The 27,290-nt window shown below is 47.3% G+C and overlaps 1 protein-coding gene across 1 annotated transcript; it reads right to left on the bottom strand.

Annotated features, from left to right (window-relative positions):
• Positions 1-899: 899 nt before the first annotated feature.
• HGFAC (HGF activator) lies at positions 900-24,266 on the bottom strand. The gene is made up of 12 exons (XM_070948495.1): positions 24,181-24,266; positions 20,531-20,624; positions 19,282-19,404; positions 18,263-18,394; positions 16,908-17,024; positions 15,122-15,287; positions 12,975-13,060; positions 10,950-11,205; positions 9,007-9,146; positions 7,097-7,237; positions 5,575-5,723; positions 900-1,883 (listed from the first exon to the last, which is right to left on the bottom strand). The coding sequence occupies exons 1-12, from the start codon at positions 24,247-24,249 to the stop codon at positions 1,713-1,715; spliced, it is 1,644 nt and encodes a 547-aa protein (XP_070804596.1). The 5' UTR covers positions 24,250-24,266; the 3' UTR covers positions 900-1,712.
• Positions 24,267-27,290: the final 3,024 nt, after the last annotated feature.

Raw genomic sequence — 27,290 nt, 5'->3', positions numbered from 1 at the left:
CTAGTTTGATGAAAATAAGGACTAGAGGTGAAATAATAGCATTGTTTAAATATCTCAGGGGCTTCCACAAAGTAGAAGGAGTCAAGCTATTCTCCAAAGCACCTGAAGGCAGGACAAGAAGATGGGTGGAAACTAATCAAGGAGAGAAGCAACCTAGAACTAAGAACGAATTTCTTAGCCATTAATGAGTGGAACAGATGTTGCCTTCAGAAGTTATGGGTGCTCCAACACTGGAGGTTTTTAAGAAGAGGTTCGACAATCATTTGTCTAGGGTTTCCTGCTTGAGCAGGCGGTTGGAGTAGAAGACCTCCAAGGTCCCTTCCAACTTCTTTTCCTCAGAGTCTGTTGAGGCTCTCGAGGAAGATACAACCGACCCAACTCTAGGAAAGGATCTCAACTTGGGCGTGCTCCAAGACAAGTCCTGAGAAAGGAGAGTTCAGTTCCTATAATCCAGGCTCTCCCTGTCCAGGGTTGAGGTGATGGAGAGGCAAGACAGAAGCTAGGAAACGGTACCCAGTAGGGCCCAGAGCAGGTTAAAACTTTTCAAACAAAGAACACAAAAAAAATGAGGTTGGCATGAGGGACATCAGAGCCCATAAGAGAAAAGAAAAAAAAAATTGCAATTGTTAAAAAGAAGCTCTCCACCCCGTCGATTAATTCATCAGTTTGATTTTTTTTGCAATAAAACATTCCTATTCCCAAGGAACGGCGCAGATCCGAATACTCAAAGTCTCTACAACGCAACTTGTTGTTCTCCCTCTTTGAGACAAATATGACTTTAAAAAAAAAAAAAAAAAGTTTGCAAACTGTCTTTTTAAAATATGATTTTGTATGTTTACGTCTTTTTCAAATTTGAAATGAGTTCGTTCATTGTTAATACCGCTCGGTAAAGATTATTTGTTATATCCCTTTTAATTTAAAAAAAAAAAACTTTTTCATTGATCTATACATACAGTAAATGCTCCTAAATTGATAAGTTTGTTCCTGGCATTTTCTCTGTTGGGTTACGAATCTCTCCTGGCCTAAGTTGACTAACCAAGGAGAGAAGCAACCTAGACATAAGGAGAAATTTCCTGACAATTCATCAGTGGATGGACTTGCCTCCAGAAGTTGTAAATGCTCCAACACTGGAAGTTTTTAAGAAGAGATTGGACAACCATTTGTCTGAAAGGGTCTAGGGCCAGGGGTGAAATCCAGCAGGTTCTGACAGGTTCTGGAGAACCGGTAGCGGAAATTTTGAGTAGTTCAGAGAACCGGCAAATACCATCTCTGGCTGGCCCCAGAGTGGGGTGGGAATGGAGATTTTGCAATATCCTTCCCCCAGGAGTGGGGAGAGAATGGGGATTTTGCAGTATTCTTCCCCATCACTGGTCTAAGGTTTCCGGCCTGAGAATTCTGAGAATAACAATTGTTATTCTGACCCACCAGAGGAGCCACCCATCGGCCCTCTCCGACACCGTTCATCGGAAATCGGGGCAGAAATCCCAAGGGAAGAATGGCAAGTCCGCCCCAAAGCACCGAAACGAGAAATCCTGAGTTCCTTGAAGGACATCTTGGACTTTTGGAGTCTGTTTTTTTTTCCCCTAGTTCTGCCAGCACCAGAAAAAGAAAAGTTTGGTAGAAAGAGCATTTGGTATTGTCAAGAAGACCGATTTGGGAAGTTGTTCCGTGGGTATCAGGCGAAGGGGATCGGTCCCTCTACGAAGCCATCCTTATCCTTTGGGTGGGCGATGTATCTCCTGGTTGATCCAATTGATGTAGTTAATCACCTTGGTGTAAACTCCCGGCTTCCTGGCTTTGCCACAGCCGTCACCCCAGCTGACGATTCCGTAGAGGTAGAAGGCTCCGTCACTTTCGCAGGCGAGGGGTCCTCCTGAATCTCCCTGGGACACAGAGGGGAACGTGAAGGTAAATAGAAGAACTACGCAACATCACAAATCTCAGCCAACCAGAGTTTTCTATCCTTTTGTGTTTTTTCTGTAACTTGTTTTTGGTGTTTGTTTGTTTTTTAGTTTATTCATACATTTTTCTTTTACATCCATAAGTGCTTTGCAAACAGTGTATTGTCTGGATCAATTTGCTTACACATAATAATATTTATCCGATTTCTAATCTCTATTTTCATATCAAGCCATTGATATGGCTTGATAGGGATAAAACAAGTTCCATGTTAGAAAATATTCCGTATCTTCTTTATCCTTTATCTTTAATGTCAACCAGCGGTGAAATCCAGCTGGATCTAGCCAGTTCGTGCGAACCGGTAGTGCTGGCAGCGGGAGGCTCCGCCCACCCACTGGGATGTCATTACATCATTACGTCCCGTTTTTGACCCTATGCTCATGTACAGAAGGCTCTGCAGATGTGCAGAAGAGGTACGTGCATTCACATTCCCAAACCGGTAGCAAAGATAAGTGCATTTCACCGCTTATGTCAACCTATCCATTTCTACACAATCTAGTATTTTTTTTTAATTGCAGTCTCTTCTGTAGATGGAAGAGCTAAGCAACATCACAAATCTCAGCCACCCAGGCTTTTTCTTTCTTTCTTTCTTTCTTTCTTTCTTTCTTTCTTTCTTTCTTTCTTTCTTTCTTTCTTTCTTTCTTTCTTTCTTTCCTTTTTGGTAACTTCTAATGGTAGCTGTGTTTCAGCTGTGGGGCACCGGATGGGTAGACATCCTCAGTGCACCTGAATATCTCTGTGAATATGGAAACGGTCCTCGTGAATTGGGAAAAAGAGGATCCTGGAAATCCATCATTTCAATGAGGGGAAAAGACATGGGCGAATTGTTTGGCCGCTCAAAAGTTTCTGGTTAAGGTCAAAGGTAGAACGAAAATGGAGAGGGAACAACTAGAAAAGCTAAAGGGGAGAAGGAAGTTGGGCCCACAAGGGAAGATAAAAGCAATGAAAAAATGGTAAAAGCCAGAGGCAAGGGGCTCCCTTGATAGGAGAAGACATAAGGGGGTGGGGACAGGCGAAAGTGGGGAGGGCAGAGCCAAACTCTCGTGACCCCACTCCTCTTCCACGTTCAAACTGAGCAAGAGCCAACAGCTGGATGCAGCTGGGAAATTAAATCAAAAATAATACAAACTCCCTAGGTTGGCTCAACAGAGGCCCAGGTCAGATTTCCTTCCTTCAAAGACTTCCTTAAAAGGCACAGCTCAGAACGGGAAGCAATATGGTTGGGAAGAAGGGAGGGAGGAAGGAAATTAAAAAATAGAAAGAAAGAAAAAAAGAAAGAAAGAAAGAAAGAAGAAAGAAAGAAAGAAAGAAAGAAAGAAAGAGGGAGGGAAGAAAGAAAAAGAAAGGAAATAAAGTAGAAAAAAGTGAAAGAAAAAAAGAAGAAAGAAAGGGAGGGAGGAAGGAAAAGGAAGGAAGGAAGGAAGGAGAGGAAGGAAGGAAATAAACTAGAAAAAAGTAAAAAAAAAGGAAGGAAGGAAGAGGGAGGGAGGGAGGGAGGGAAGGAAGGAAGAAGAAGGAAGGAAGGAAGGAAATAAAGTAGAAAAAAGTGAAAGAAAAAAGGAAGAAAGAGGGAGGGAGGGAGGGAGGAAGGAAATAAAGTAGAAAAAAGTAAAAGAAAAAAGAAAGAAAGAAAGAGAAAGAAAGAAAGAAAAGAAAAGAAAAGAAAAGGAAGGAAGGGAGGAAGGAAGGGAGGGAGGGAGGGAGGAAAGGTGGGAGAGAGGGACCTGAGCTTCAGTAACTCTCCTCCCCCCCCACCCACCCCCCAAAGACTTCTTGGGGTACAGCGAAAAGCTGTGGATGGATTTCCAGATTCCTTCTCTTTTGGGTATCAGAGTTGATCCTAACTCAGCCAATGAAACCTCAAGCCAGGCTCTGCCGTGGGAGGAAAAGGAGGGATGGCACCGAATCTCAGAAGAAGAAACGGAGAGAACCGCAGAACCTCCGATATATTTTTTTAGGCTTAAGCCGGACTGGGCGTGTGCACCAGCGGCCCCCACAAACTCCCGGCTAAAAGCCAGAAAAAAGCATCGGTTTCGGTAAAAATCGCACAGCCCAGCAGGCGGTTGCATCCGGTGATGGGATCGTTGGCTGATAGGCAAAGAACCCAACCAGATCAAACTTGGCCGGATTTGTACGGAACCATTAAGGCTCCTGGGACGGAACTATTTCTTTTATATTCCCAAATTCCTTGCAGAGGTCAACCCAGAGACAACTGAAGCCAAACGGACCAGGTGGGCTCAGTGGCTAGGACACTGAGCTTGTCGACCAGAAAAATTGGCAGTTCGGTGGTTTGAATCCCTACTCCAGGTTTCCTGTGTGAGCTGGGGGTTGGACTAGATCAGAGGTCACCAACTGCGAGAAAATTTGGGTGGTCCGCAGAAAAATTATTCGCATTTTTCATATTGCACTAAATCAGGGGTCCTCAACTTACGGCGCCTGGGCCGGATATGTGCCATGAACGTTTGTGTTGCTGCAGAGAGTCTCCCCCTTCGGGGTCTTTTTGTGCGTGTCGGAGGGGGACAGAAATTCAGACTTGGGGTCTGCTTCGGTCTCCTGGTGTGGGGATTTGGGCAAAGGCTGGAGGGAAGCGCCGCTGGTGGCAAAGAGCCGGAGAGCCTCGTTCCAGTGGGACTGCATCATGGCCTGGAAATGGCTGACCATCTCAGCCCGCTGAGCCTCCAGGCGCCGGTACCTGGCCTTGCACTCCCGTAGGTCTTCCCTCTGCTGGGAAAGCCTATGCTCCTAGTCCTCAGTGAGGTGCTTCTGCTCAGCCTCCTTCTCGATCGGATCCAATCTGAACTGAGCTGTTTTGCCGACTCTTTCTCGTGGCTGCTTAGCTCCAACAACTGCTTCCTGTTGGGGCCCTAAGAAGCCCGGGCGGGCAGGCGAGGAGTGGCTGGGAAGGGAGGGGCGAGTAGAGGCCGGCGAGGCGCCCTTGATGTGACATCGAGTTGGCCATGCCCACCCAGTCACATGACCACCTAGCCACGCCCACCCAGCCGGTCATTAGGCAGATCATATTCGTGGTCCGCGGGATTTAAAATTATGAATTAAGTGGTCCCTGAGGTCCGAAAGGTTGGGGACCCCTAGATTAGAAGACCTCCAAGTTCCCTTCCAACTCTGTTACTATTAAAAAGTTGCAAAGTTATTTTATACGCTATAAAGACCAGAGCGCACGGTTCAAGCTCACTTTATTTCCCCCCAAATCTGACCCTTTTGTGGATTTTACTATTTTTGTTAATGTGGTGAGACGTGAAAAAAAGGATAAAATATTGCCATGGCTGGCTATACAATCCCTAGGAGAATTATTGCAGCCACTTCAACGGAGCTTTATAATGCTGTAAATATACACACAAACACACACAAACACACACAGACGGGTATATATGGTGGCCTAAAAGTGGAGCTCTCGCCTCACAGTCAGGAGGCTGTGAGTTCGATCCTAGGTGGAGGCAGATATTTCTCTCTCTGGGAGCAATGAGAATATTATCTGCTGAACAAAATTCTGTACTGGCAACAGGAAAGGTATCCGGCCAGTAAACACTCTGCTAGCTCGATTCGGTTGCCCAGACTCCACCCCTGGGGCTAATTCCTGCAGAAACTCAAGAGGATTACCTGGCAAGCGTCTGATCTGCCATCGAGGTAACCAGCACAGAACATATTTTCGCTGATTTCAGCGCCATAAACGTCCGCATTTTGACACTTGTAATCTGGGATAATCGGAATTAATGCTTCTTGCACCACATTGGAGTATCGGGAGGAATCTGCTCAAATGGCGAGAAAGAAAATAAGTCTGAGGAACAGCAGCTGGGCCTGAAAAGGGCACCCACAAACAGAATGGGACGACTCGCAGTCGCCAACTTGTCATTGCCCACTTGCCATGGGACAACTCAGCGCAGGGCAATTTAACAATTCAATTTTGCCGTTGCATTTTGTCCCTCCTTTTGCAACCTTTCTTCAGTGATTTTATTCCACTATTTCTTTGAGATTAGGGTAACTCTTCCCTCACAGTGAGTCGTCCCGCAACAAGCTGACTGTGGTGAGTTGGCCATGATGAATTGGCCATGACGAGTTGGCCATGGTGAGTTGGCCGTGGTGAGTTGGCCGTAGAGAGTTAGCCATGGTGAGTTGGCTATAGTGAGTTGGCCATGACGAGTTGACCATGGCGGGTTGGCCTTGGTGAGTTGGTTGTGGTGAGTTGGCCGTGGGGAATTTGCTGTAGTGAGTTGGCCATAGTGAGTTGGCCATGGTGAGTTTGCCGTGGTGAGTTTGCCGTGGTGAGTTGGCTGTGGTAAGTTGATCATGGTGAGTTGGCTGTGGTGAGTTGGCTGTGGTGAGTTGGTTGTAATGTGTTGGCCATGGGGAGTTGGCCATGATGAGTTGGCCATGGGGAGTTGGCCATGGTGAGTTGGCCATGGCGGGTTGGCCTTGGTGAGTTGGTTGTGGTGAGTTGGCCATGGTGAGTTGGCCATGTTGAGTTTGCCGTGGTGAATTGGCTGTGGTTAGTTGACATGGTGAGTTGGCCGTGGTGAGTTGGCCATGTTGAGTTGGCTGTAGTGTATTGGCCATGATGAGTTGGCCATGGCGGGTTGGCCTTCATGAGTTGGCCGTGGTGAGTTGGCTATGGTGAATTGTCATAGACCCCCCCCCACAAGAGTTTTAGTAAGAAATTATTAGAAATGCCCCTCCCACTTTTTGGTAGGCACCCTTGTATGTTCTAAAGTATGACCAGCATTTGCCTCATTTGACCGACCTTGGAAGGACGGAAGTCTGAGTCAACCTTGGAGCTGGCCAGGATCGAACTACTCGCTGTGGGCAGTGCTAGCCTGCAATGCTGCATTGTAACCACTGGGAGGGAAGGAAGGAAGGAAGGAAGGAAGGAAGGAAGGAAGGAAGGAAGGAAGGAAGGAAGGAAGGAAGGTTGGTTCAACCTTGAACCAGTCAGGGTCGAACTTCCTGGCAGTAGGCAGTCGGCCTGCAATACCGCATTCTAACCACTGCGCCACCAGGGCTCTATTGAAAACATCCGCTATCTAAAAACGGAGTGTGATGTGCAGACATCCTGAAGATCGTCCTAGTGTCAGCTGAAACTCCTGGCTATAGGGGGTGATCAGCTTCCCCAACGGTCATCTCTTACTTTCGTGCAGGTATCCCCATCCGACAACGTGGCATTTGTAATGGTCTGGAAAGGACATGGAAGGTTCTGGCAGGCATATGGGTTGAACAAATCGGGATCTCACCGCACAGCGTTGCTTGATTTTCTTCAGTTTAATTAAAACTGCAAGAGAGAGGAAGGACAGGTGAGTTTCTTGCAAAAATCAAATCCAGAAGCACGCACAGATAACTGAATCAGCCGGATTCGTTAACTTCTTTATATTCATAATAACGCATAAAGTATTTTTACAATACCAACAGTTCATTCGTCAGATCAGATCAGCAGACGTGTTCACACACAGAGTACAGCAGCTCAGAGCTTAACACACACTGGTTTCAGTTTCTCTTTCTCCGCACAGAATCAGAAGCTGCAGACTAAGACACGCCCTGGCTCCAGTCTGTCTTAGCTCCCAATGGGCTGACTTAGTTGCTATGTCTATTCATTGGCTGACCTTGTTACCATGTCTTCCCAGTCATGAATATTCTGACACAGTATAGGTGGTACCTGGCTCAATAGTAGTAACTGTGAGAGGGACCTTGGAGTCCCAGTGGGCAATCACTTAAAGATGAGCTAGCCATGTGCTGCAGTTGCCAAAAAAGCTAAAACAGTTCTAGGCTGCATTAACTGAGGGATGGAATCAAGATTACGTGAAGTGTTAATACCACTTTATAATGCCTTGGTAAGGCCACACCTGGAATACGGCATCCAGTTTTGGTCACCAGGATACAAAAAAGATGTGGAGACTCTAGAAAGAGTGCCAAGAAGAGCAGGAAAGAGGATTAGGGGACTGGAGACTAAAACATAGGAAGAACGATTACAGGAACTGGGTATGTCTAGTTTAATGAAAAGAAGGACTAGGGGAGACATGATAGCAGTCTTCCAATATCTCAGGGGCTTCCACAAAGAAGAGGGAGCCAAGCTATTCTCCAAAGCACCTGAAGGCAGGACAAGAAGCAATGGGTGGACACTAATCAAGGAGAGAAGCAACTTAGAACTAAGGAGGAATTTCCTGACAGTGAGGAAAATTAGTGAAATGACTTGGCTTCAGAAGTTGTGGGTGCTTCAACACTGGAGGTTCTCAAGAAGAACCCTTTGGCTGAAATGGTATAGGGTTTCCTGCCTGAGTAGGGGGTTGGACTAGAAGACCTCCAAGGTTCCTTCCAACTGTCCTGTCCTGTCCTGTCCTGTTCTGTTATCTACTCCACTCCACTCCACTCCACTCCACTCTACTCTATTCCTCTTCTCTACTTCATTCCACTCTCCTCTCCTCTCCTCTCCTCTCCTCTCCTCTCCTCTCCTCTCCTCTTCTCTTCTCCATTCCACTCTACTCTACTCTACTCTACTTTGCTCTACTCCTCTTCTTTTCTCTCCTCCATTCCATTCCATTCTACTCTATTCTATTCTACTCCACTCCACTCTACTCCATTCCATTCCATTCCATTCCACCCTACTGTACTCTACTCTACTCCTCTCCTCTACTTCATTCCACTCCACTCCACTCCACTCCACTCCACTCCACTCCACTCCACTCCACTCCACTCCACTCCACTCCACTCCACTCCACTCCTCTCCTCTCCTCTCCTCTCCTCTCCTCTCCTCTCCTCTCCTCTCCTCTTCCCTTCCCTTCCCTTCCCTTCCCTTCTCCATTCCACTCCACTCCACTCTACTCTTGATCCAATAAATGGAATTCAGTCTTTACATCAGTGGTCCCCAACTCCAGTCCATGGCCCAGTGCTGGGTTGCAGCCCGTTTGGTACTGGACCACAGAAGTGCTGCCTGAGCGCATGTGCGCTTGCACAAAGCTGTATTTGTGAAAACAGCGTGTGTGCAAAACCATCCCCGAAAAGGTTGGGGACCACTGCTTTACGCGGCAGTAGAGAAAAAGAGCTCACCGATATCGTTTTCGGTTGGGTTGAACACGGAGTAGTTGGGATGCAGGATGTACTTCTCTATCTTAAACTCTTGAGTGACGTCTGTCGTTTTGTTAAAAAAATGTTGGCCCAAAACCACGTGGATGGTTGAGGTCAGCGGGCTGAAGGGAACGAGAAAGCCCTGTTAATGGCACCCTATCCTGAGCCTCCACCCCACCGTCGGGGCAGTTGATCACTGACCCAAACTTTCTCAGAGCCAAAGGCGAAGGTAAGGATGCCACTTCCAGCATCCAAAGTTTTCCACCTGTGCAGAGATTTTCCCCGGGGCCTGACCCAGAAGGTCTGTGAGATGCAGCCTTCCCTTCCGGCTTCTCTGCCTGCTGAACGATGGGGCTCCACGCTTCTCCTAATGTAAATGAAGCGGGCTCTGATAGATGACCACTGGATAACTTTCTATTCACTCTATTCTAAAGGCAGGAAATGCATCCGGTTGGAAAAATTACAAACTCAGCCAAAATCCTTTTGATACTTTTAGGAGGCCTCTAAGTTGTCAGAAGAAAGGAACATTCTAATGACATACAGCTTAAAGGTTGGTTAGGTCAAGGGGATCCACATGAGCTATAAGTCATTTATCAACAGAAGATAATTTGAATCTATGCTCCAGTAATTTACAGAAGAATTATGGTTGTTTGGCAAGAATAATATGAAACTTTTGTAATTAGGAAATGCCAATTAAATATAACAAATGTATATGATCATATAAACTGCTGAGTTAACAGAATCCTTTGTTTGAAAATGTATAAAACTGTGGTCTCAGAATCATAAGTTGTTCAAAGCTTCATGTATAAAACTGGCTCTGAACCTATTGCGCAATACACTGTCTCTGACTAACCTAGAAATGTTGCGTTGGTCTCATCATTCCACAACACTCCTACCTCCTTGCTTCAGTCCCCTGGGAGCTGGATGCGAGCAGAGGTGGCCATAGGGTGGGGTCGAAACATCAAGATGGCCGCCGCAGCACATGTTAAAAAGGGTTGGGGGGGTGGAGGTTGGGGGTGACATCTGGGATTTTTCTGTTGCCTTCCTACATACAACGCTGCACTCAATGGGGCAACTGGAGGAGGTCCCTGCAAGCAGGAGCAGAGAGAGGAGGAGGAGGAAGGGGAAGAGGGAAAGGAGAAGGAGAAGAGAAGGAGGAGGAAGAGGGAAAGGAGGAGGAGAGGAAGAAGAAGAAGGAGAAGGAGAGGAGGAAGAAGGGGGAAAGGAGGAGGAGGGAAAAGAGGAGGAGGAGAAGGAAGGGGGAAGGGAGGAGGAAGAGGAAGAAGAATAAGGAGAGGAGGAGAAAGATGGAAAGGAGGAGGAGGAGAAAGGAGGAGAAAGGAGGGGGAAGAAGGGGGAAAGGAGGAGGAGGGAAAAGAGGAGGAGGAGAAGGAAGGGGGAAAGGAGGAGGAAGAGGAAGAAGAATAAGGAGAGGAGGAGGAAGATGGAAAGGAGGAGGAGGAGAAAGGAGGAGGAGAAAAGAGGAGGAAGAAGGGGGAAAGGAGGAGGAGGGAAAAGAAGAGGAGGAGAAGGAAGGGGGAAAGGAGGAGGAAGAGGAAGAAGAATAAGGAGAGGAGGAGGAAGATGGAAAGGAGGAGGAGGAGAAAGGAGGAGAAAGGAGGAGAAAGGAGGAGGAAGAAGGAGGAAAGGAGGAGGAGGGAAAAGAGGAGGAGAAGGAAGGGGGAAAGGAGGAGGAAGAGGAAGAAGAATAAGGAGAGGAGGAGGAAGATGGAAAGGAGGAGGAGGGGGGAAAAGAGGAGGAAGAAGGGGAAAAGGAAGAGGAACAGGAGGACGACTGTCTGGCCCATTTTAGAGCTCAGGGAAAACATTTGCACTGGGCCCTTCCTGACCAATTAGCTCCCAGAAGGACATCGCTGGAAAGAAATTCAGAGTTTGAGACCCATCAACGAATTGAGCAGCCTCACCTGTGAGCAAAACAGTGGGCCGATGTGACCAGCCAGCAGGAGCGAATTAGGCTTCCGGCACAGAAATTCCTGCCAACGTTGATGCTGGCCAGCCAGGGGTAGGATCCTGGCAAGGCAGAAGATCCCCCCACAATCCTGGGTCTTACAAACTTCTGCTTCTTATGCCTCCTCCCACACGACTTCTTGACCGCGGCAAGCTCATCGGCTTCTGGAAAAAAGTTTGGCGGCGGCGGTGGCGGCTGCCTGCGCCCACTTTCTGAAAGAAGGGAGGCGATGAGGAATCACTTCATTTCCTTACTGGTTTTTCCTTCTGTTTGCTTTTCAGAATGTTATTGTACGGGGGTGGGGAGGCATGATGGCTCAGCGGTTAAAGTTGCTGAGCTTATCAGCTGATAGTCCGGGTTCGAGACCCGAGCGCCACGCGACAGGCAGAGGTGAGCGAACCAGTAGTTAAGAAATTGTGCAGTTCGGCGAACCGGCAAATCCCACCTCTGTCTGGCCCTGCCCCCACTCATTTTCTGTGCTGTTTTCTGGGCTGTTGTCCAGGCTGTTTTTTGGGCCAAAACCGGCCTGAAAACAGTCCCAAAAATGGCTGAAAAACAGCCAAAAAATGGCCTGAAAAATGGCCCCAAAACAGCCCCAAAACAGCCTGAAAAATGGCCTAAAACCAATCCAAAATGGCAGAAAAATGGACCAAAAACCTGCCTGAAAATGGCCCAAAAAGTGGCCGAAAATGGCCCCCAAAATGGCCTGAAACTCTCCAAAAGACAGCCTGAAAAATGGCCTGAAAACAGCCCAAAAAACATCTTGAAAATGGCCTGAAAAATGACCTGAAAACCAGCCCCCAAAATGGCTAAAAAACAGCCCAAAAACCCACCTGAAAATGGCCCAAAAACCAGCTAAAAATGCCCCCCAAAACAGCCAAAATGACCAAAAAACAGGCAAAAAAAGAAGTTGAAAAATGGGATGGGGAGGGGGCCAGCCAATGGTGGGATTAGACCCAACCGGCTGAATCCTACCTCTGCCTTTGAGGCCAGTGGCCGGGAGGCGGGGCTGGGTGTGATGAGTGACGTCACCCACCCAGTCACATGACCAACCGGCCATGACTACCCAGCCAGAGAACCGGTTGTTAAGTTATTCAAGTCCCACCACTGGAGACAGGGTGAGTTCCCGTCCTTGTTTCAGCTCCAGCCCACTAGCAGTTTGAAAGCATGCAAATGCGAATAGATCAATAGGTACCACTTTGGTGGGAAGATAACCGTGTTCCGGGCCCCTTTGACGTGTAGCCATGCTCGCCACATGACCACGGAAAAGTCTCCAGACAATGCGGGCTCTTTTTTCCTAGAAACGGAGATGAGCACCGGGCCCTAGAGTCGTACACAACTGGACAGCGAATCTTTTACCGTTATTCTAGAAGGGAGGAACCTGTCCTTGCTAAGCCTTCTGTAATAAAGGCAGTCCTTGACATACAACAGTTCATTTAGTGACCGTTCAAAGTTACCACGGCACTGAAAAAAGAGACTTAGGACCGTTTTTCACATGTACCACCGTTGCGGCCTCCCCGTGGTCACGCAATCAAAATTCAGACTCTGGGCAACTGGCATGTACTTATGACTGTTGCAGTGCCCCGGGGGTCACGCGATCTCCTTTTTGCGACTTTCTGACCACCAAAGTCGACGGGGAATCCGGCTTCACTGAACAACCATGTTATTCGTTTAACAACTAATAACAAAGTTCAACGATCCACGTCGCCATGGTGGCCGGAAAAGTCATAAAATGAGGGCCAAACTCACTTCATGACAGAAATTTCGGGCTCAGTTGCAGTCGTAAATCAAGGACTACCTGTAACGAGGAGAGACTGACTAGAGGGATAGTATTGGCACGAAGATTGATATTGATGTGACACTGATTGATGACTGCATTAAAAAAAAAAAGTCTACATTTATTTAAGAACCCGTCTGTCAATCCTTGGGCTAATTTTGTGATACAACCCAAGTTGAATCCTGCAGTTTACAAATTACTTACGGCATGCTGACACATTGCAGTATCCCCAAGACAGACTGCCGTCCTTAATGAAATAGCACCACGGCTGCTCGTCTTCATCTGGGCTTCTATGGCATTGGAAAAAAGTGAAGGAATTAACTCTTTGAGTAATCCGTTGACTTCCAGGCTCGTTTTGTTCTGGTTTTTTTTTTGTTCTTTATTTTTTTTTTAATTTTTTTTTTAACAAACACATCAATGAGTGAACAGTGTGGCACCTAGGTGTCATAAATTCTAATACAAATAAAACTAGTAGAATTATTTATTTATTTATTTATTTATTTATTGGCTCGATTTATATGCCGCCCTTCTCCGGAGACTCAGGGCAGCTTACAATGCGTTACGCAATAGCCTTCATACTTTTTGTATATACCTGCTTAGTAGGGCTTTCGCCCCCCCCCAAGCGGTGTTCTTTTTTATACAAAGTCAGCTTATTGCCCCCACAATCCGGCTCCTCATTTTACCTACCTCGAAAGGATGGAAGGCTGAGTCAACCTTGAGCCTGGTGAGATTTGAACTTGCAGTAATTGCAGGCAGCTGGTGCTACTTAACAGCGCTTTAGTCTGCTGTGCCACCAAGGCTCTTATAAATCATAGTTATTACATTCAATCACCTTACATATTTCTAATAGTGATACACATTTATATTAAGTTGAGGTCTGTCATTATTCAATTATTCCATGCTTTCTCTTGCTCTTTGCTTTTATTTTATTATATAAAAGGGCATACACTAATATTCCTCCTTCTCTTATTATTTATTTATTTATTATTATTTATTAATTCAATTTGTATGCCGCCCCTCTCTGAAGACTCAGGGTGGCATACTTATTTCTATCTCTTATTCTAACTTTTAATCATGTCACCCTTTATTAAAAAATGTTTTCTTTCTATCCTACCTAACTTCTAGTCATGTCACCTACCTAAAAAAAAAGAGAGAGAGAAAAGAAAAAGAAAACCAGAACTACAACAAAAAAGAGAAATCTTCTATCCATCGTCTCTTGCCCGCTTCAACACTTTAATTGCTATGTTTTTTTTTTTGACTTGCCTCCCATATTCTTCTCTCGGATCTTTATCTCTGTCTGCATCTGCTTCTTGGCTGTTCAGTCTAGGTATTTCTCCCACCTCTACCCTCTTCCACTGCCTGGTTTCCAAAATTTCTGTCCAGGCCCCTATCTTCTGGTTTCTTCTGGTTTTGCTAGGAGTTCCCGTGCTTCAACTGTGGATTTGATTTAGGATTTGCTAATGTCAGAGGGAAGGACGGGGAAAGGACTCCATGGTGGCTCCTTGGTGTTTAGGAGGTGCCCAGCTATCTGTGAGGGACCTCTTTGTCATCTGGGGTGGCTTTGTGGGAACCTCCTCATATTCCCTCCCTCCAGGGGCCATCCTAAGTGGTGGGTCTCGGGTCTCAAATCACTCAAATCGATTCTCCCTTCTCTTTGTCTTCTCTCCCTCCTCACTCTTTGCCTCACTTGGCACGGCCTTCCTTCTTGGCCCATGGTCTTGCCAGCAATTTAGGGAGTCTGTTAACCGATGATGCCGTATACAGCAGGGGTGTCCTGTGGACTTCAGCTCCCAGAATCCTCCAGCCAGCCATGCTTTGCTTGGCTGAGAATGCTTGGCTTGGCTTGGCTGAGAAGCGAAACCATGTTTTGCCTCTCATCCAAGAAGCGTCTGTCAGGTTTTGAGGTCGTCTCAAATAAATTGCATTTCAAACAAAGTCTTTGAAGAAAACTCCCATTTATTCAGCACGACATTCAAAGTCCGACTCATTGTAGCCAACACTGACTTCCAGACCCAAAACCCTCCCTTTCCGTTCCCCACTCCCCTGCACTCATTGGCCATCTTCCAAGTCACTCTACCCCTATCTACTGCTCCAACTCAAAGGAATTTCCCCCCTCCCATCCCATCTCCTAGGGGATATTATCTCCAGGGAAAATAAGTAGGCGAAAAGTCAAACGTCCCTTTCCAGACGCCTCCGCTCCTCCTTCTTATGTCAGCACTAGAGTAAAGACAGCTTGAAGTGCTGACAGCGTCTTCACTTGTCTTTTGGGGAAAGCCCCTCTGGATGATTGAGTATCTTCCTAGACTTCTCCAAGCTGTTCTTAGAAAGGAGTTACTCCTCTGGCGTCTTACCGGCAGTAGGAATGTGAGCCCAATCCCAGCTGCACCCTGTTTGTTTGAGGGTCGTCGTAGGAGAAGAGGTCAGAAGTCCATGGGAGACAATCATCTCCAAAAATGGTCTTCTTGGCCAGGCCCAGGTAACTGGTCGCATTACCCAAATAACAATTTTGACTCGGAACTGATGAAGAAGGAAAGGCAAAAGATTCAAGTCAGTGCCCAAAAAATTGATTGGACCCTCATTAGTCAAATCCCAGTCAATAGTTTTATCAAAATCGATCCATAGTGTCAATTATTCCAAAGCACCAGAAGGCAGGACAAGAAGCAATGGATCAAAACTAATCAAGGATAGAAACAATCTGGAATTGAGGACAAACTTCCTAATCAACCAGTGGAACAGCTTGCCACCAGAAGTTGTGGCTGCTCCATCACTGGAGATTTTTAAGAAGAGACTGGGCAGCCACTCGTCTGAAATGAAGACCCCTCCCAGCTCTATTCTGATTCTTGGCTTTGACAGGAAGGTGTCAGAACTGGGAATTAATATCGGACTGAGACATACAGTGAATAAAATTCGAATGGAGAAGATGGATTTGGAGGTGGAAAGTCGCAGATGGAAATGTATCGGAGCTCGTGGAGCAGAGACACCATTTCTGAAACGGATATCCAGGGCACCGATGTAGGATATGGGTCCCTGCCTCGGTAACAGGGCATGGAAAGAGGTGTCATTGTGTCAGGACTGCCATTTTGCTACGCCACGCATTGCCTGCTGTCGGCCTGCTATACTCGACAAGGGGAAGGGAAATTGCCGGGTTGGGATAAGGGGAGAGTTAGCATGTGGAATCAAAACTATGCCATCCGGTGAAAACCACCGGCTGTTCCAAGGTCACACAAAGAAACGCAGAACCACCCAGCCCGCGAAGACAAGGGACCGTTACTCAAACAATTTGTTAGCAAACTGGACACTCGTTGATAACCAGGGGATGGATAGGAACAAGGGAAAGTTAACCCTATGCTTTGCGCGTGAAAACCCCAGATCCGGCTTTGCTTCTTCTGTAACCACTTGGCTTTTGTAAAGGATCATAAACATCATTATCATCAATCGTGATCATCATCAATCATGATCATCATCATTCTCGTCGTTGTCTGTCCACTGCAGGATGAAGGCCTCTTCCGCCTGTTTCCAACCCATACGGTCCTGAGATTTCTTTTGGGTCAATTGGGCCCGCCATACGGACTGATGTCGTCGCTCCATCTTGTTTTAGGTCTTCTTACAGCAGTTCATTTAGTGACTGAAGTTATGACGGCATTGAAAAATGTGACTGAGGACCGTATTTCACAGTTACGACCGTTGCCGCATCACTGCGGTCACGTGCTCCAAATTATGACGCTTGGCCACCTATTTACGACAGTCACAGTATCCCAGGGGGGTCACAAGATCTGCTTTCGCGACCTCCTGACGAGCAAAGTCAAAAAGGGCGGGAAGCCGGATTCCTAACTTACCAACGGCAGGGATTCAGTTAGCAACAGTGGCAAGAAAAGTCATACCGTGGGGCAAAACGCACTTCACACCAACCTCTCCCTTGGCCACAGAAATGTTGGCCTCAATTGTGGTCGTAAGTTGAGGACCGCCTGTGTAGCAGAGGAATTTGAATTTGCCAAAGGAAAAATAAACCCGCTCGCAAAGCGGGCAGCTGAGGGCCTCGTGATTTAAAAAAAAGGAGATAAAACCAATCCAAGTGGACACAACTTTGGACACAACCGGTCACAACTGGGCGGAGGGAGGAGTGGAGGGGGGGCTCACCCATGTTGCAGTGTCTCCCGCTGAAGAGGTGGCTGCACACGCAGACGGTCGTGTCCGAGAAGAGGGTCCTCCGGCAAGAGCGGCTGCCCCGGGGCAGGCAGGGGTCGGAGGGACAGCCTGGAGGGGAGCCAAGCAGAGACAAAGGGGGCCCTTAAAAAACCCGATAAAATACGAAGCACAGCTTCGGCTTGAATTGGCGTTTCTGTGGATCCTTTTTGAGACTTCTCTGGCCACCACGAAGAAACGTTTGAAGAATTGTCCCCTGCAGAACAGGGTTAGGTGTTTTCACCTTAAATATCGGGAAATAGTCAGCCACTAGTGAAATTTGGCATTTCTCCCCCTTCCTTCCTTCCTTCCTTCCTTCCTTCCTTCCTTCCTTCCTTCCTTTCCTTTCCTTTCCTTTCCTTTCCTTTCCTTTCCTTCCTTCCTTCCTTCCCTCCCAGTGGCTACAATGCAGCATTGCAGGCTAACACTGCCCACAGCCACGAAGTTCAACCCTGACCGGCTCAAGGTTGAATCTTCCTTCCTTCCTTCCTTCCTTCCTTCCTTCCTTCCTTCCTTCCTTCCTTCCTTCCTTCCTTCCTCCCTCCCTCCCTCCCTCCCTCCCTCCCTCCCTGTGGCTAAAATGCAGTATTGCAGGCTAACTCTGCATTCCACTGCCAGCAGTTCAATCCTGACCAGCTCAAAGTTGACTCAGCCTTCCTTCCTTCCTTCCTTCCTTCCTTCCTTCCTTCCTTCCTTCCTCCCTCCCTCCCTCCCTCCCTCCCTCCCTCCCTCCCTCCCAGTGGCTAAAATGCAGTATTGCAGGCTAACTCTGCATTCCACTGCCAGCAGTTCAATCCTGACCAGCTCAAAGTTGACTCAGCCTTCCTTCCTTCCTTCCCTCCCTCCCTCCCTCTTCCTCTTTCTCTCTTTTCTTTCTTTTCCTTCCTTCCTTCCTTCCTCTCTCTTTCCTTCCTTCCTTCCTTCCTTCCTTCCTTCCTTCCTTCCTTCCTTCCTTCCTTCCTGCCTTTCTTTCTCTTTTCTTTTTCCTTCTTCCTTCCTTCCTTCCTTCCTTCCTTCCTTCCTTCCTTCCTTCCTTCCTTTCCTTCTTCCTTCCTTCCTTTCCTCCCTTTCTCCCCCCCTCCCTTCCTCCATCTCCTGCAACGTCCCTTCCAGCTCTATTCTGATTGATTGGCCTCTTTCCAATGCATCAAAGGAAGCCCTCTAGTGCAGGGGTCTCCAACCCTTGTCAACTTTAAGACTTGTGGACTTCAAGTTCCAGAATTCCTCAGCCATCTGGGAGTTGAAGCCCACGGGTCTTAAAGTTGCCAAGGTTGGAGACCCCTGCTCTAATGAACATTTCCCCGCAATACCTGTATACATTTCCGGATGGCAATCGGTTGTGCCGTTAACACAGGTGCACGCTTGTACTGAGCCTTGGTAGACTCTGGCCCAACTGTCTCCAATCTCAAAGTGTTCATACAGAGTCTCATCAAAGCATTTCGCTGTAATGGAGGAAAGCAGAGAAGCCTTTAGCCTGGACCACAATTTCTGCAATCAGAGCTGGATCCAACAATTCAATTTAATCATTTAAAGTAAAGTTAAAAGATTTCTTAATGTTTGTCATTCACATTTCGTTCTGTCCCTCCTCTTTTATCCTTTCTTTAATGATTCTATTACACCATTTCTTAGATATTCATGTAACTCCTGTCCCTCAGCAAGTTGGTTGTGGCAAGTAGGCTGTAGTGAGTTGGCTATGGAGAGTTGACATGGTGTGTTGGCCATGGTGTGTTAGCAATGGTGAGTTGGCCATGGAGAGTTGGCCATGGTGAGTTGGCCACAGTGAGTTGGCCAAGGTGGGTGGTCATGGTGAGTTGGCCATGGTGTGTTGGCCATAGAGAGTTGGCCATGGTGAGTTGGCCATGGTGAGTTGGCCATGGTGGATGGTCATAGTGAATTGGCCATGGTGACTTGGCTGTGATGTGTTGGCCATGGTGAGTTGGCCATGGTGGATGGTCATAGTGATTTGGCTGTGGTATGTTGGCCATGGTGTGTTGGCTGTAGTGAGTTGGCTGTGGTGTGTTGGCCATGGTGAGTTGACCATGGTCATAGTGAGTTGACTGTGGTGAGTTGGCTGTGGTGTGTTGGCCACGGTGAGTTGGCCATGGTGGGTGGCCGTAATAAGTTGGCCATGTTGAGTTGGCCATGGTGTGTTGCCTGTGGGAAATTGTCATAGACCCAGTGGAGAATTTCATCTAACCAAATGTCCATGACTGTCCATCTCCCACAGCATCTAACGATGAAGCTTCCAGGATGGGGAGAGAAACATCTTATTTTTTTCCACAGAAAAACCAATCCTTTTCAAAATAAAAACCATAGAGACTCAGCTTACCAACTTCACACTGTGTCCCCATGAATTCAGCAGGACAGACGCAGCGCTGAGAACACTGGTCACATTCCCGGAAACATGTGCCCCCATTTCTACAAGGGTTACGTCTGCAGTCATGGGAACCATCTACACAGCAAAGCAGTCAAAGAGAAAATCAAGAAAGGCAACAGCGGACGGGCCCCGTGTATTAATGAACAGCACAAAAGGAAGGAGGATTGTTATGGGCCACCAAGCCAGGATCAGACCTTTAGAGGCCAGGTGGAGAGACCTCCTCTGGGGACTCAGTTCTTCACTGCATTGCTCTCCTCTGTCTGGGGGTCCCTTGACCGTTTTCTCTTCAGGAGTGTCCTTGCTGTGACAATTCTAATTCGCTTCTTTCTTTTTAAAATAATTTTTACTGAGGAAGGTTTTTTTGACAGAGCTAAAAACAGTACAAAAATTCTGAATGAAAGAAGAATAAAGAACGGTAATAAGAAGGAGGGAAGGGAAAAGGAATAGAGAAAGGGAAAGGAAGGGAAGGAAAAGGTGCAATAGGGAGGGGAAGGGAAAGGTAGGGAAGGGAAAGGGGAAGGTGCGATAGGGAGGGGAAGGGAATGGTAGGGAAGGGAAAGGGAAACGGAAAGGAAGAGAAAGGAAGGGGAAGGGGAAGGGGAAGGGAAGGGAAAGGTGCGATAGGGAGGGGAAGGGAACAGGAAAGGAAAAGAAAGGGGAAGGGGAAGGAGAAGGAGAAGGGGAAGGCGAAGGGAAGGGAAGGGAGGGGAGGGGAGGGGAGGGGAGGGGAAGGGAATGGTAGGGAAGGAAAAGGGAAAGGAAGAGAAAGGAAGGGAAAGGGGAAAGGAAAAGAAAGGAAGGGAAGGGAAAGATACGATAGGGAGGGAAGAGAAAGGGAGGGAAGGAAAAGGTAGGGAAGGGAAGAGAAAGGTGTGATAGGGAGGAGAAGGAAAAGGTAGGGAAGGGAAAGGGGAAGGGAAAGGGAAAGGGAAAGGGAAAGGGAAAAGGAAGTGAAAAAAAGTGAAAAAGTGAAAGTGAAAGTAGAATAGGAAAGGGAAGGGGAGAAAGCAGGAAGGGGAAAAGGAAGAAGGAGAAAAGAGGCAGCTCAGCACAGAGCTACATAGGAAGCAGAGGAAAGAGTCAGGATAGCCACTCCCTAGTATCTCCTGGGGTGTATATCTATCAGGAAAAGAATAGTGAGAGTTGACTCTGGCAAGATTCTGTCTGCTGTGTGTAAGCAATTAAAGAATTAAATTCTGACCGGATTGTTCCACGTCATTCTTTTCAGGACCTTGGCGTGGATAGATTTCATATTCCGGTTCAGCTGTCGTCTTAGCGCCCGCTGTTATTTCCTCCTAGGAATAATAGCAATGCAAATTTGTTTTGAAGAAGCCATTCGTCAAGAGTAAATTGTGTGTCTCTTGCTCTCTCTAAAATTGAGAATGGTAGGTAAATACAGGTAAGTCCTTGGCTACAACTGAGCCCAATATTTCTGTTGTTCCTGTACAAAGTTATAAAGGACTCCAAAGAGTAAACGGTGTGGTTGTTTTTTCTTGGAAATCGAGAGTCATGGAGCTTTTCTAAAACTTGCAAGACAAAATTGCAAGTCGACGTATTCTCCAAAGCACCTGAAGGCAGGACAAGAAGCGACGGATGGAAACTCATCAAGGAGAGAAGCAACCTAGAACTAAGGAGAAACTTCCTGACAGTGAGGACAATGAATCAGTGGAAGGACTTGCCTTCAGGAGTTGTGGTTGCTCCATCATTGGAGGCTTTTTTTAAGATGATTGGACAGTCATTTGTCTGAAATGATATGGGGTCTCTTGTTTGAGCAAGGGGTTGGATAGAAGACCTCCAAGGTCCCTTCCAACCTTATTATATTATGAAATTATGGGTGGACTCCATGCCAAAGAAAGAGAAGCGCTAGGAGTGACTTGATAGCTGTCTTCCAATACTTCAGGGGTTGTCGTAGGGAAGAGGAGGTCAACCTGTTCTCCAAAGCAACGGATGGAATCTAACCAAGGAGAGACCCAATCTAGAACCAAGGAGAAATTTCCTGGCCCTTAGAACAATCAATCAGTGGGACAGAAGTTGCCACCAGAAGTTGTGGGTGCTTCAACGCTGGAGGCTTTTAAGAAGAGACCGGACAGCCACCTGAATGAAATTGTCTAGGCCAGAAGTCAGTAACCTGCAGCTCTGGAGCCGCATGTGACTCTTTCACCCCTCTGCTGCGGCTCCCTGTCGCTCAAAATATGCGTCACAATTGCCAATGTGCGACACCCGCCGGCAGGCGATTTATTGAGCTTTTCAACCCCCGGTAGGCCAACCATGGATAAATCCAAGAAAAGAAAAGTTTCAGAAGAAAACAGAACGTTTAATTCAACTACATGTGCTAGTTTTGTGGCCGCTCAAGAAATAGTCAGGCACGGGAAGGGTTTTGTGGCTCCCGGTGTTTTCTTTTCTGTGGGAAATGGGTCCAAATGGCTCTCGGAGTGTTTAAGGTTGCTGTTGTGGCCCCGCCCTCTGAGCCTGTCCCATCGGAGGAAGAAAGCTCCGAGCATGAGGAAGAGGAGTCAGCCAGGCCTCCCTCTCCAGGCCCCTCCCCTCTGGCACTGTCTCAGGTGCCGGCCGAGGGAGAGGAGATTAGCAGGGAGACAGGTGGCTTGGATGAGAGCGAGGGAGAGACATCATTCCTGGACGCACGCCTCCGAAGGCGTGATAATCGATTGCAGCAGCTCAGGAGGTGTGCTAGGGATTAGAACTGAATCACTGGACCACACCCCAGAGACTATATAATAGAGGGTGGTGGCCAGTGATCCTTGTGACGAACAAAAGTAAACCTTGGATAGTCACTAAAGCCTCGTCCGGAAACTGCTGAGAGGAATATTATTCTGATTGGACTTTTGTACGCTAAGTATCTTATCTTTCTGTTTTGTGGAAATAAACGCACTTGGCAGACGGTGTGTAAATCGCTGCCAAGTTGGAGATAAAGACCTGGGTGTGTGCCAAAGTTTTTCCTTAACCCTCGGCTGGCTGTGTTTGTGTGTGTGTGTGGACGGGGACAGATCAGTTGCAGACCCCTGAACTAGAAGACCTCCAAGGTCCCTCCCAACTCTGTTGTTGTTGTTAAATCTCACTTACTATCCTGCTTCCATAGTTTGGAAGGTGAAATTCCCAAGCAAGCTGAAGGATGTCATGGTGCATTTAATAGAAACAGGGTTGAGGAAAGAGATTCGGGACCTCAGACAAGGGTGAGGCGAAGACTCCAGCAGGTTGGAGACAAAACAATCCTCAGCTTGTTCGTTCCGGCAATTTCTCTTTCTCTCTCTCCGAGGCCCGTGTCCTCTCTTGCTCTCTTCGGGTTGGTCAATCAATCATCCATCACGTCATCAAAGCCATTGGGACAGAAGGGTGGGGGGGAGAGGGATTCCCGGAGAAGGCCTGTACTCTGAAACTAATTTTCCAAACTTTTTTGGAAAGTTTGGAAAGTTTTGGAAAGTTTGACCCCTGCAAAAGAAATTGGATCCTTCACTCTGGCCATCATCGCTTTCTTTAATCTCTTTTAGGGAGAGGTTCAAGGGACGAGGAAGATCATTCCAGAAGGTCTTAGGGCAGGGGCAGGACTGCCACCAGGTTAGTCCTCGACTTACAACAGTTCATGTAGTGACCGTTGGAAGTTACAACAGCACTGATAAAAGTAACTTTAAGTTATGACCTTTTTTCATAGTTAATAATTCTGGCGGCCTCCCCGGTTGTCACGTGATTGAAATTCGGACCCTTGGCAGCTGACTCATATTTATGACGGTCGCTGTGTCCTGGCCACCTTCTGACAAGCAAAGTCAGTGGAGGAAGACAGATTCACTCAATGACCGGCTTACTGACTTACCAACTGCAGTGATTCACTTAACAACTTTGGCGAGAAAGGTAATGAAGTGCGGCAAAACCAGTGGTGGGTTGCCCCCGGTTCAGACGAACCGGTAGGAAAACCGGCGGGAGGCTCCGCCCACTGACCCGGACGTCATCAAAGGTGATCTGCGCATGTGTAGAAGCTTCTGGGCATGCGCAGAAGAGCGTGCGCGGGTGCAAGTGAAGTGAGCGCGCGCAGGCGCGATGCGAACCAGTAGTAAAGGTAAGTAGAACTCACCCCTGGGCAAAACGCAACGTCTCACTTAACAACAGTAATTTTGGACTCTATTTGTGGTCATAAACCGAGGATTACCTGCATTTCTTCAGGCAAGGATTTTGCTTGCTACCTGCTTCATCCAATCCTTCCTAACGTGCAAAGGCCTACGTGCCGCATACTCCATTTCCAGTTGTAATCCAGCTAGTCCTCGAATTACGACCGCCATCAAAGTCCAAAATTTATGCGGCTACGGGAGACGCTGGTCAAGTGAGCTTTGTCCCATTTTACGGCATTTTTTGCCACAGTGAATTCGCTGCAGCTGTTAAATTAGCTGCCCCGGTTGTTAAGTGAATCCAGCTTCCCCGTTGAGTGTTGCTTGTCGGAAGGTCGCAAAAGCGAATCACACGACACCCCTCCCCCCCACCCCCAAGGACACTGCAGCCATCAGAAACGTGAGTCAGTTGCCAAGACTCTGAATTTTAATCACGGGACGCTGCCACGGTCGTGTGAAAAAAAAGTCACACCAAAAGTGACCGTCCCAAGTCACTTTTTTCAGGGCTGTTGTAACACTGGTCACTAAACGAATCATTTGTAAGCCGAAGACTTATCTGCTCCCGTTAGCAAGATCTGGGTCTCTGTAAGAAGGACAAGGTCTTGGCCACAAGGATCATTTCTCGGAACTCATCGTTCTGTTCCCGATAATTCTCATTTTTCTGACTCCGGATTCAGCCAGGAAAATGTTAAAAGCAAGCAGATATATATATATATATATATACACACACACTTACCGGATCAGTAGTAGCGTTCCTCAGACCCGAAACCAGAGCAAGCGTGATGGAAAAAATATAAATTTTCATCCTCTTCTCTTTCACTAATTTCCCCCCCCCCCTTTTTTTGTGCTTAAATTAAAGTACAAAACTACCTTGGAGTTTTCATGGAGTAATTATATCTCAGGCCTGGATGAAATGGGAACTTAAAACAACATCGGGATGTATGCAAATTTGCTTCGTTTTCGGATAAGTTTAACTTCTGCAACCACTTCCAACGAGGGTTAATCATTCACCTGCTCCCCGACCGATCGTCGGGGAGAGAAATGGAAGCCAAACAAGGCAGGTTGCGGAGAATTGGGGACGGATCAATATTTGCAGAATGCTCCACTTGTTGAGAATGAAGGAGTCCCGCCTAGAAGGATCCCTGTTGAGTAAACGCTGCCCGGCGACGCGGAGTAATTTTAAAATATAGTTTATTCTTAAATTAAAACCATTAAATTTACACACCATTGACCAAATGAAAAGCTTACAGGCAAAACCCAAAAAGTCCAAAAATGATAGGCAACTTCTTCTTCCTACTGAATTCCAGAACAGGGTTCGAATTCCGCTTCGGTTTTCTCTCTCTCTCTCTCTCTCTCTCTGTGTGGCATGGCCCAGCACGTAACGCCAGAAACTTCTGCTTTGCTGTGATTGACTAGTGCAGTGATGGCTAACCTTTTTGCCGTTGCGTGGCAAAAGCAGGGAGAGCACGGGGGGGTTGCGTGTGTGTGTGGCCACACCCATAATTCAATGCCCCCTGGCACGCCACACCCTCACGCATGCACGTGTGACCCCCCCATGCTCCCCCAACTTTTGGCACGCAACGGCCAAAAGGTTACCAGTGGGCCCAGTAAGCCCGTTTTTCACCCTCTCCAAGCTCCAGAGACTTTCTTGGCGCCTGGGGAGGGCAAAAACAGCCTCCCCCCTATCTGGAGGCCACTGTTTTCATTGTTGTCATTCCCATTTCGTTTTGTCCTTCCTTTTTTTTAAACGATTCTATTCCACCGTTTCTGTGATATTGGTGTAACTCTGGTCCCGCGGAGAGTTGTCCATGGAAAGTTGGCCGCGGTGAGTTGGCCGTGGTGAGTTGTCGTAGATCTGGGAGAAATATTCAGACGCACTTGGCCTTTTCCGGACCAGGACCAGTGAGGGGTTGCCCCCGGTTCGCAGCGGTTCTAGAGAACCGGTAGTAAAACCGGCGGGAGGCTCCGCCCACTGACCCTGACGTCATCAAAATGCGTCTGTGCTCGCTTCGCTCGGGCGCGCGCGTGCGGCCCCGTTGCGAAACTTTACTATTTACTAGTAAAGTAAATAGAACCCACCCCTGCCTGGGATCAGCCGTATTGGAAGTTGGAAAACAAACGAGCCAAAGAGGAACGGGATTTCCGATGGGAAGACGATGTCCGGCCTATGGTGAAAATGGAACACCCCGAACACCACGAGGTTGAGAAGATAGGACCATCAGGAGATCCTTTTTGCTGATTCGCTTCTCGTTCGTTTTTGACCCATGTCTGTGGCCGACAAACTTCATAATTCCTAAACACTCAGGGCAAAAATACATTGATGTTCGTTCAAGCAGGGTGGTCCTTTAGAATAGGACTGTCGCTAAACTCCTGTCTCTGGACCGGCAACAGGCCACGATATGCCACAAACTGGTCTGTGCAAACAAGCAAAGCTTCATCCGTGGGACGCAGGCAGCATGCGAAATGACGGCCCCTCCGGTCCACTGAAAAACCTCTCTCCAAGGAACTGGTCCCTGGTGTCTGAAAAACTGCATTAGATATATTTGTACAGTAGTGGCCAAAATTGTGGAAACCTTTTGGGAAAAGTGTATTTTTGAGGTTTGATGGCTAATATCACCACTTTTATTTTTTGGAGTTTCGAGATAATCCTATTCCACTGCTGGAATAGTTTGGGAATAGCCCAATAGCCTTAACCCAATTGGAAATCTATGGAGCTGACTAAAGAAACTGGTTACCCAGAAATAAAACCCAGTCAATCGAAGCCATCATTCAATCTTGGTTTCACATTATAACAGCTGCAGAACTCAAAGACTTGGTTCCCTCCGTGGGAAGACGTTGTAAGGCCGTCATTCATGCTGAAGGTTACCCAACGAAGTATTAATTGACACGTTAATAATTTTTGTACATCTTATTTTTTTTCTATGGTGATCATTTTTATATATCTCGCTTTTTTCTACGTGTTTCATTTTTCTTCTTTATACCGTGACTGCTATTCTAATAGCAAACCCTTGCTAAAAGTTATTGCATGACGTTCTTGATTAAATTATCTTTCCATGGATGTATTATTTTATGGCACTACTCCAAAAAAAAAGTGGTGTTATTAGCTAGTTTTAGAAAATACACTTTTCCCAAAAGGTTTCCACAATTTTGACCACTACTGTATATACTTGGGCAGCCGTGGAATCGTGTCACCGGCAAAGGAAGTAAGAAAATCCCTAATTTTTTAGGGGCTGTCATGGTAAACTCAGGATTGGAGTATCACGCAAATCCCTAGTGGACTGCGGTGAATTTTGCAACATCCGTTTGGGCCGGGGTCGCTTCTCCTCAGTGATTTTGCCAGGACGGGTACACAAGCAAAGAGTGAAAGTGACGTGTGTCAAATAGCATATTTATAGTTGCCGAACCTACAACGGGGAGAAGCTTCAGTGTTAAGGTTTGGGATGAATGCATCTGTTCCGCGTTCTCAAACGGGCGTCACTAAATTCCCTTCTGCCCGGTGACGGTTGGGCTGCCCAGAGTATTCGCTACTCGAATAGCGATAACCCTTAGACTTATATACCGCTTCACAGTGATTTACAGCCCCTCTCTAAGCAGTTTACAGAGTCAGCCTATTATCCGCAACAATCTGGATCCTCGTTTTACCGACCTTGGAAGGACGGAAGGCTGAGTCAACCTTGGAGGAGGTCAGGATTGAACTGCTGGCATTGGGCAGAGTTAACCTGCAATACAGCATTGTAACCACTGGGAGGGAGGGAGGGAGGGAGGGAGGGAGGGAGGGAGGGAGGGAAGGAAGGAAGGAAGGAAGGAAGGAAGGAAGGAAGGAAGGAAGGAAGGAAGGAAGGAAGG

This window comes from Pituophis catenifer, unplaced genomic scaffold, assembly GCF_029215685.1.
Source record: "Pituophis catenifer annectens isolate HBS135680 unplaced genomic scaffold, rPitCat1.0.hap2 SCAF_8, whole genome shotgun sequence".
Classification (NCBI taxonomy): Eukaryota; Metazoa; Chordata; class Lepidosauria; order Squamata; family Colubridae; genus Pituophis; species Pituophis catenifer.
This window is presented reverse-complemented; position numbering and strand designations above follow the sequence as displayed.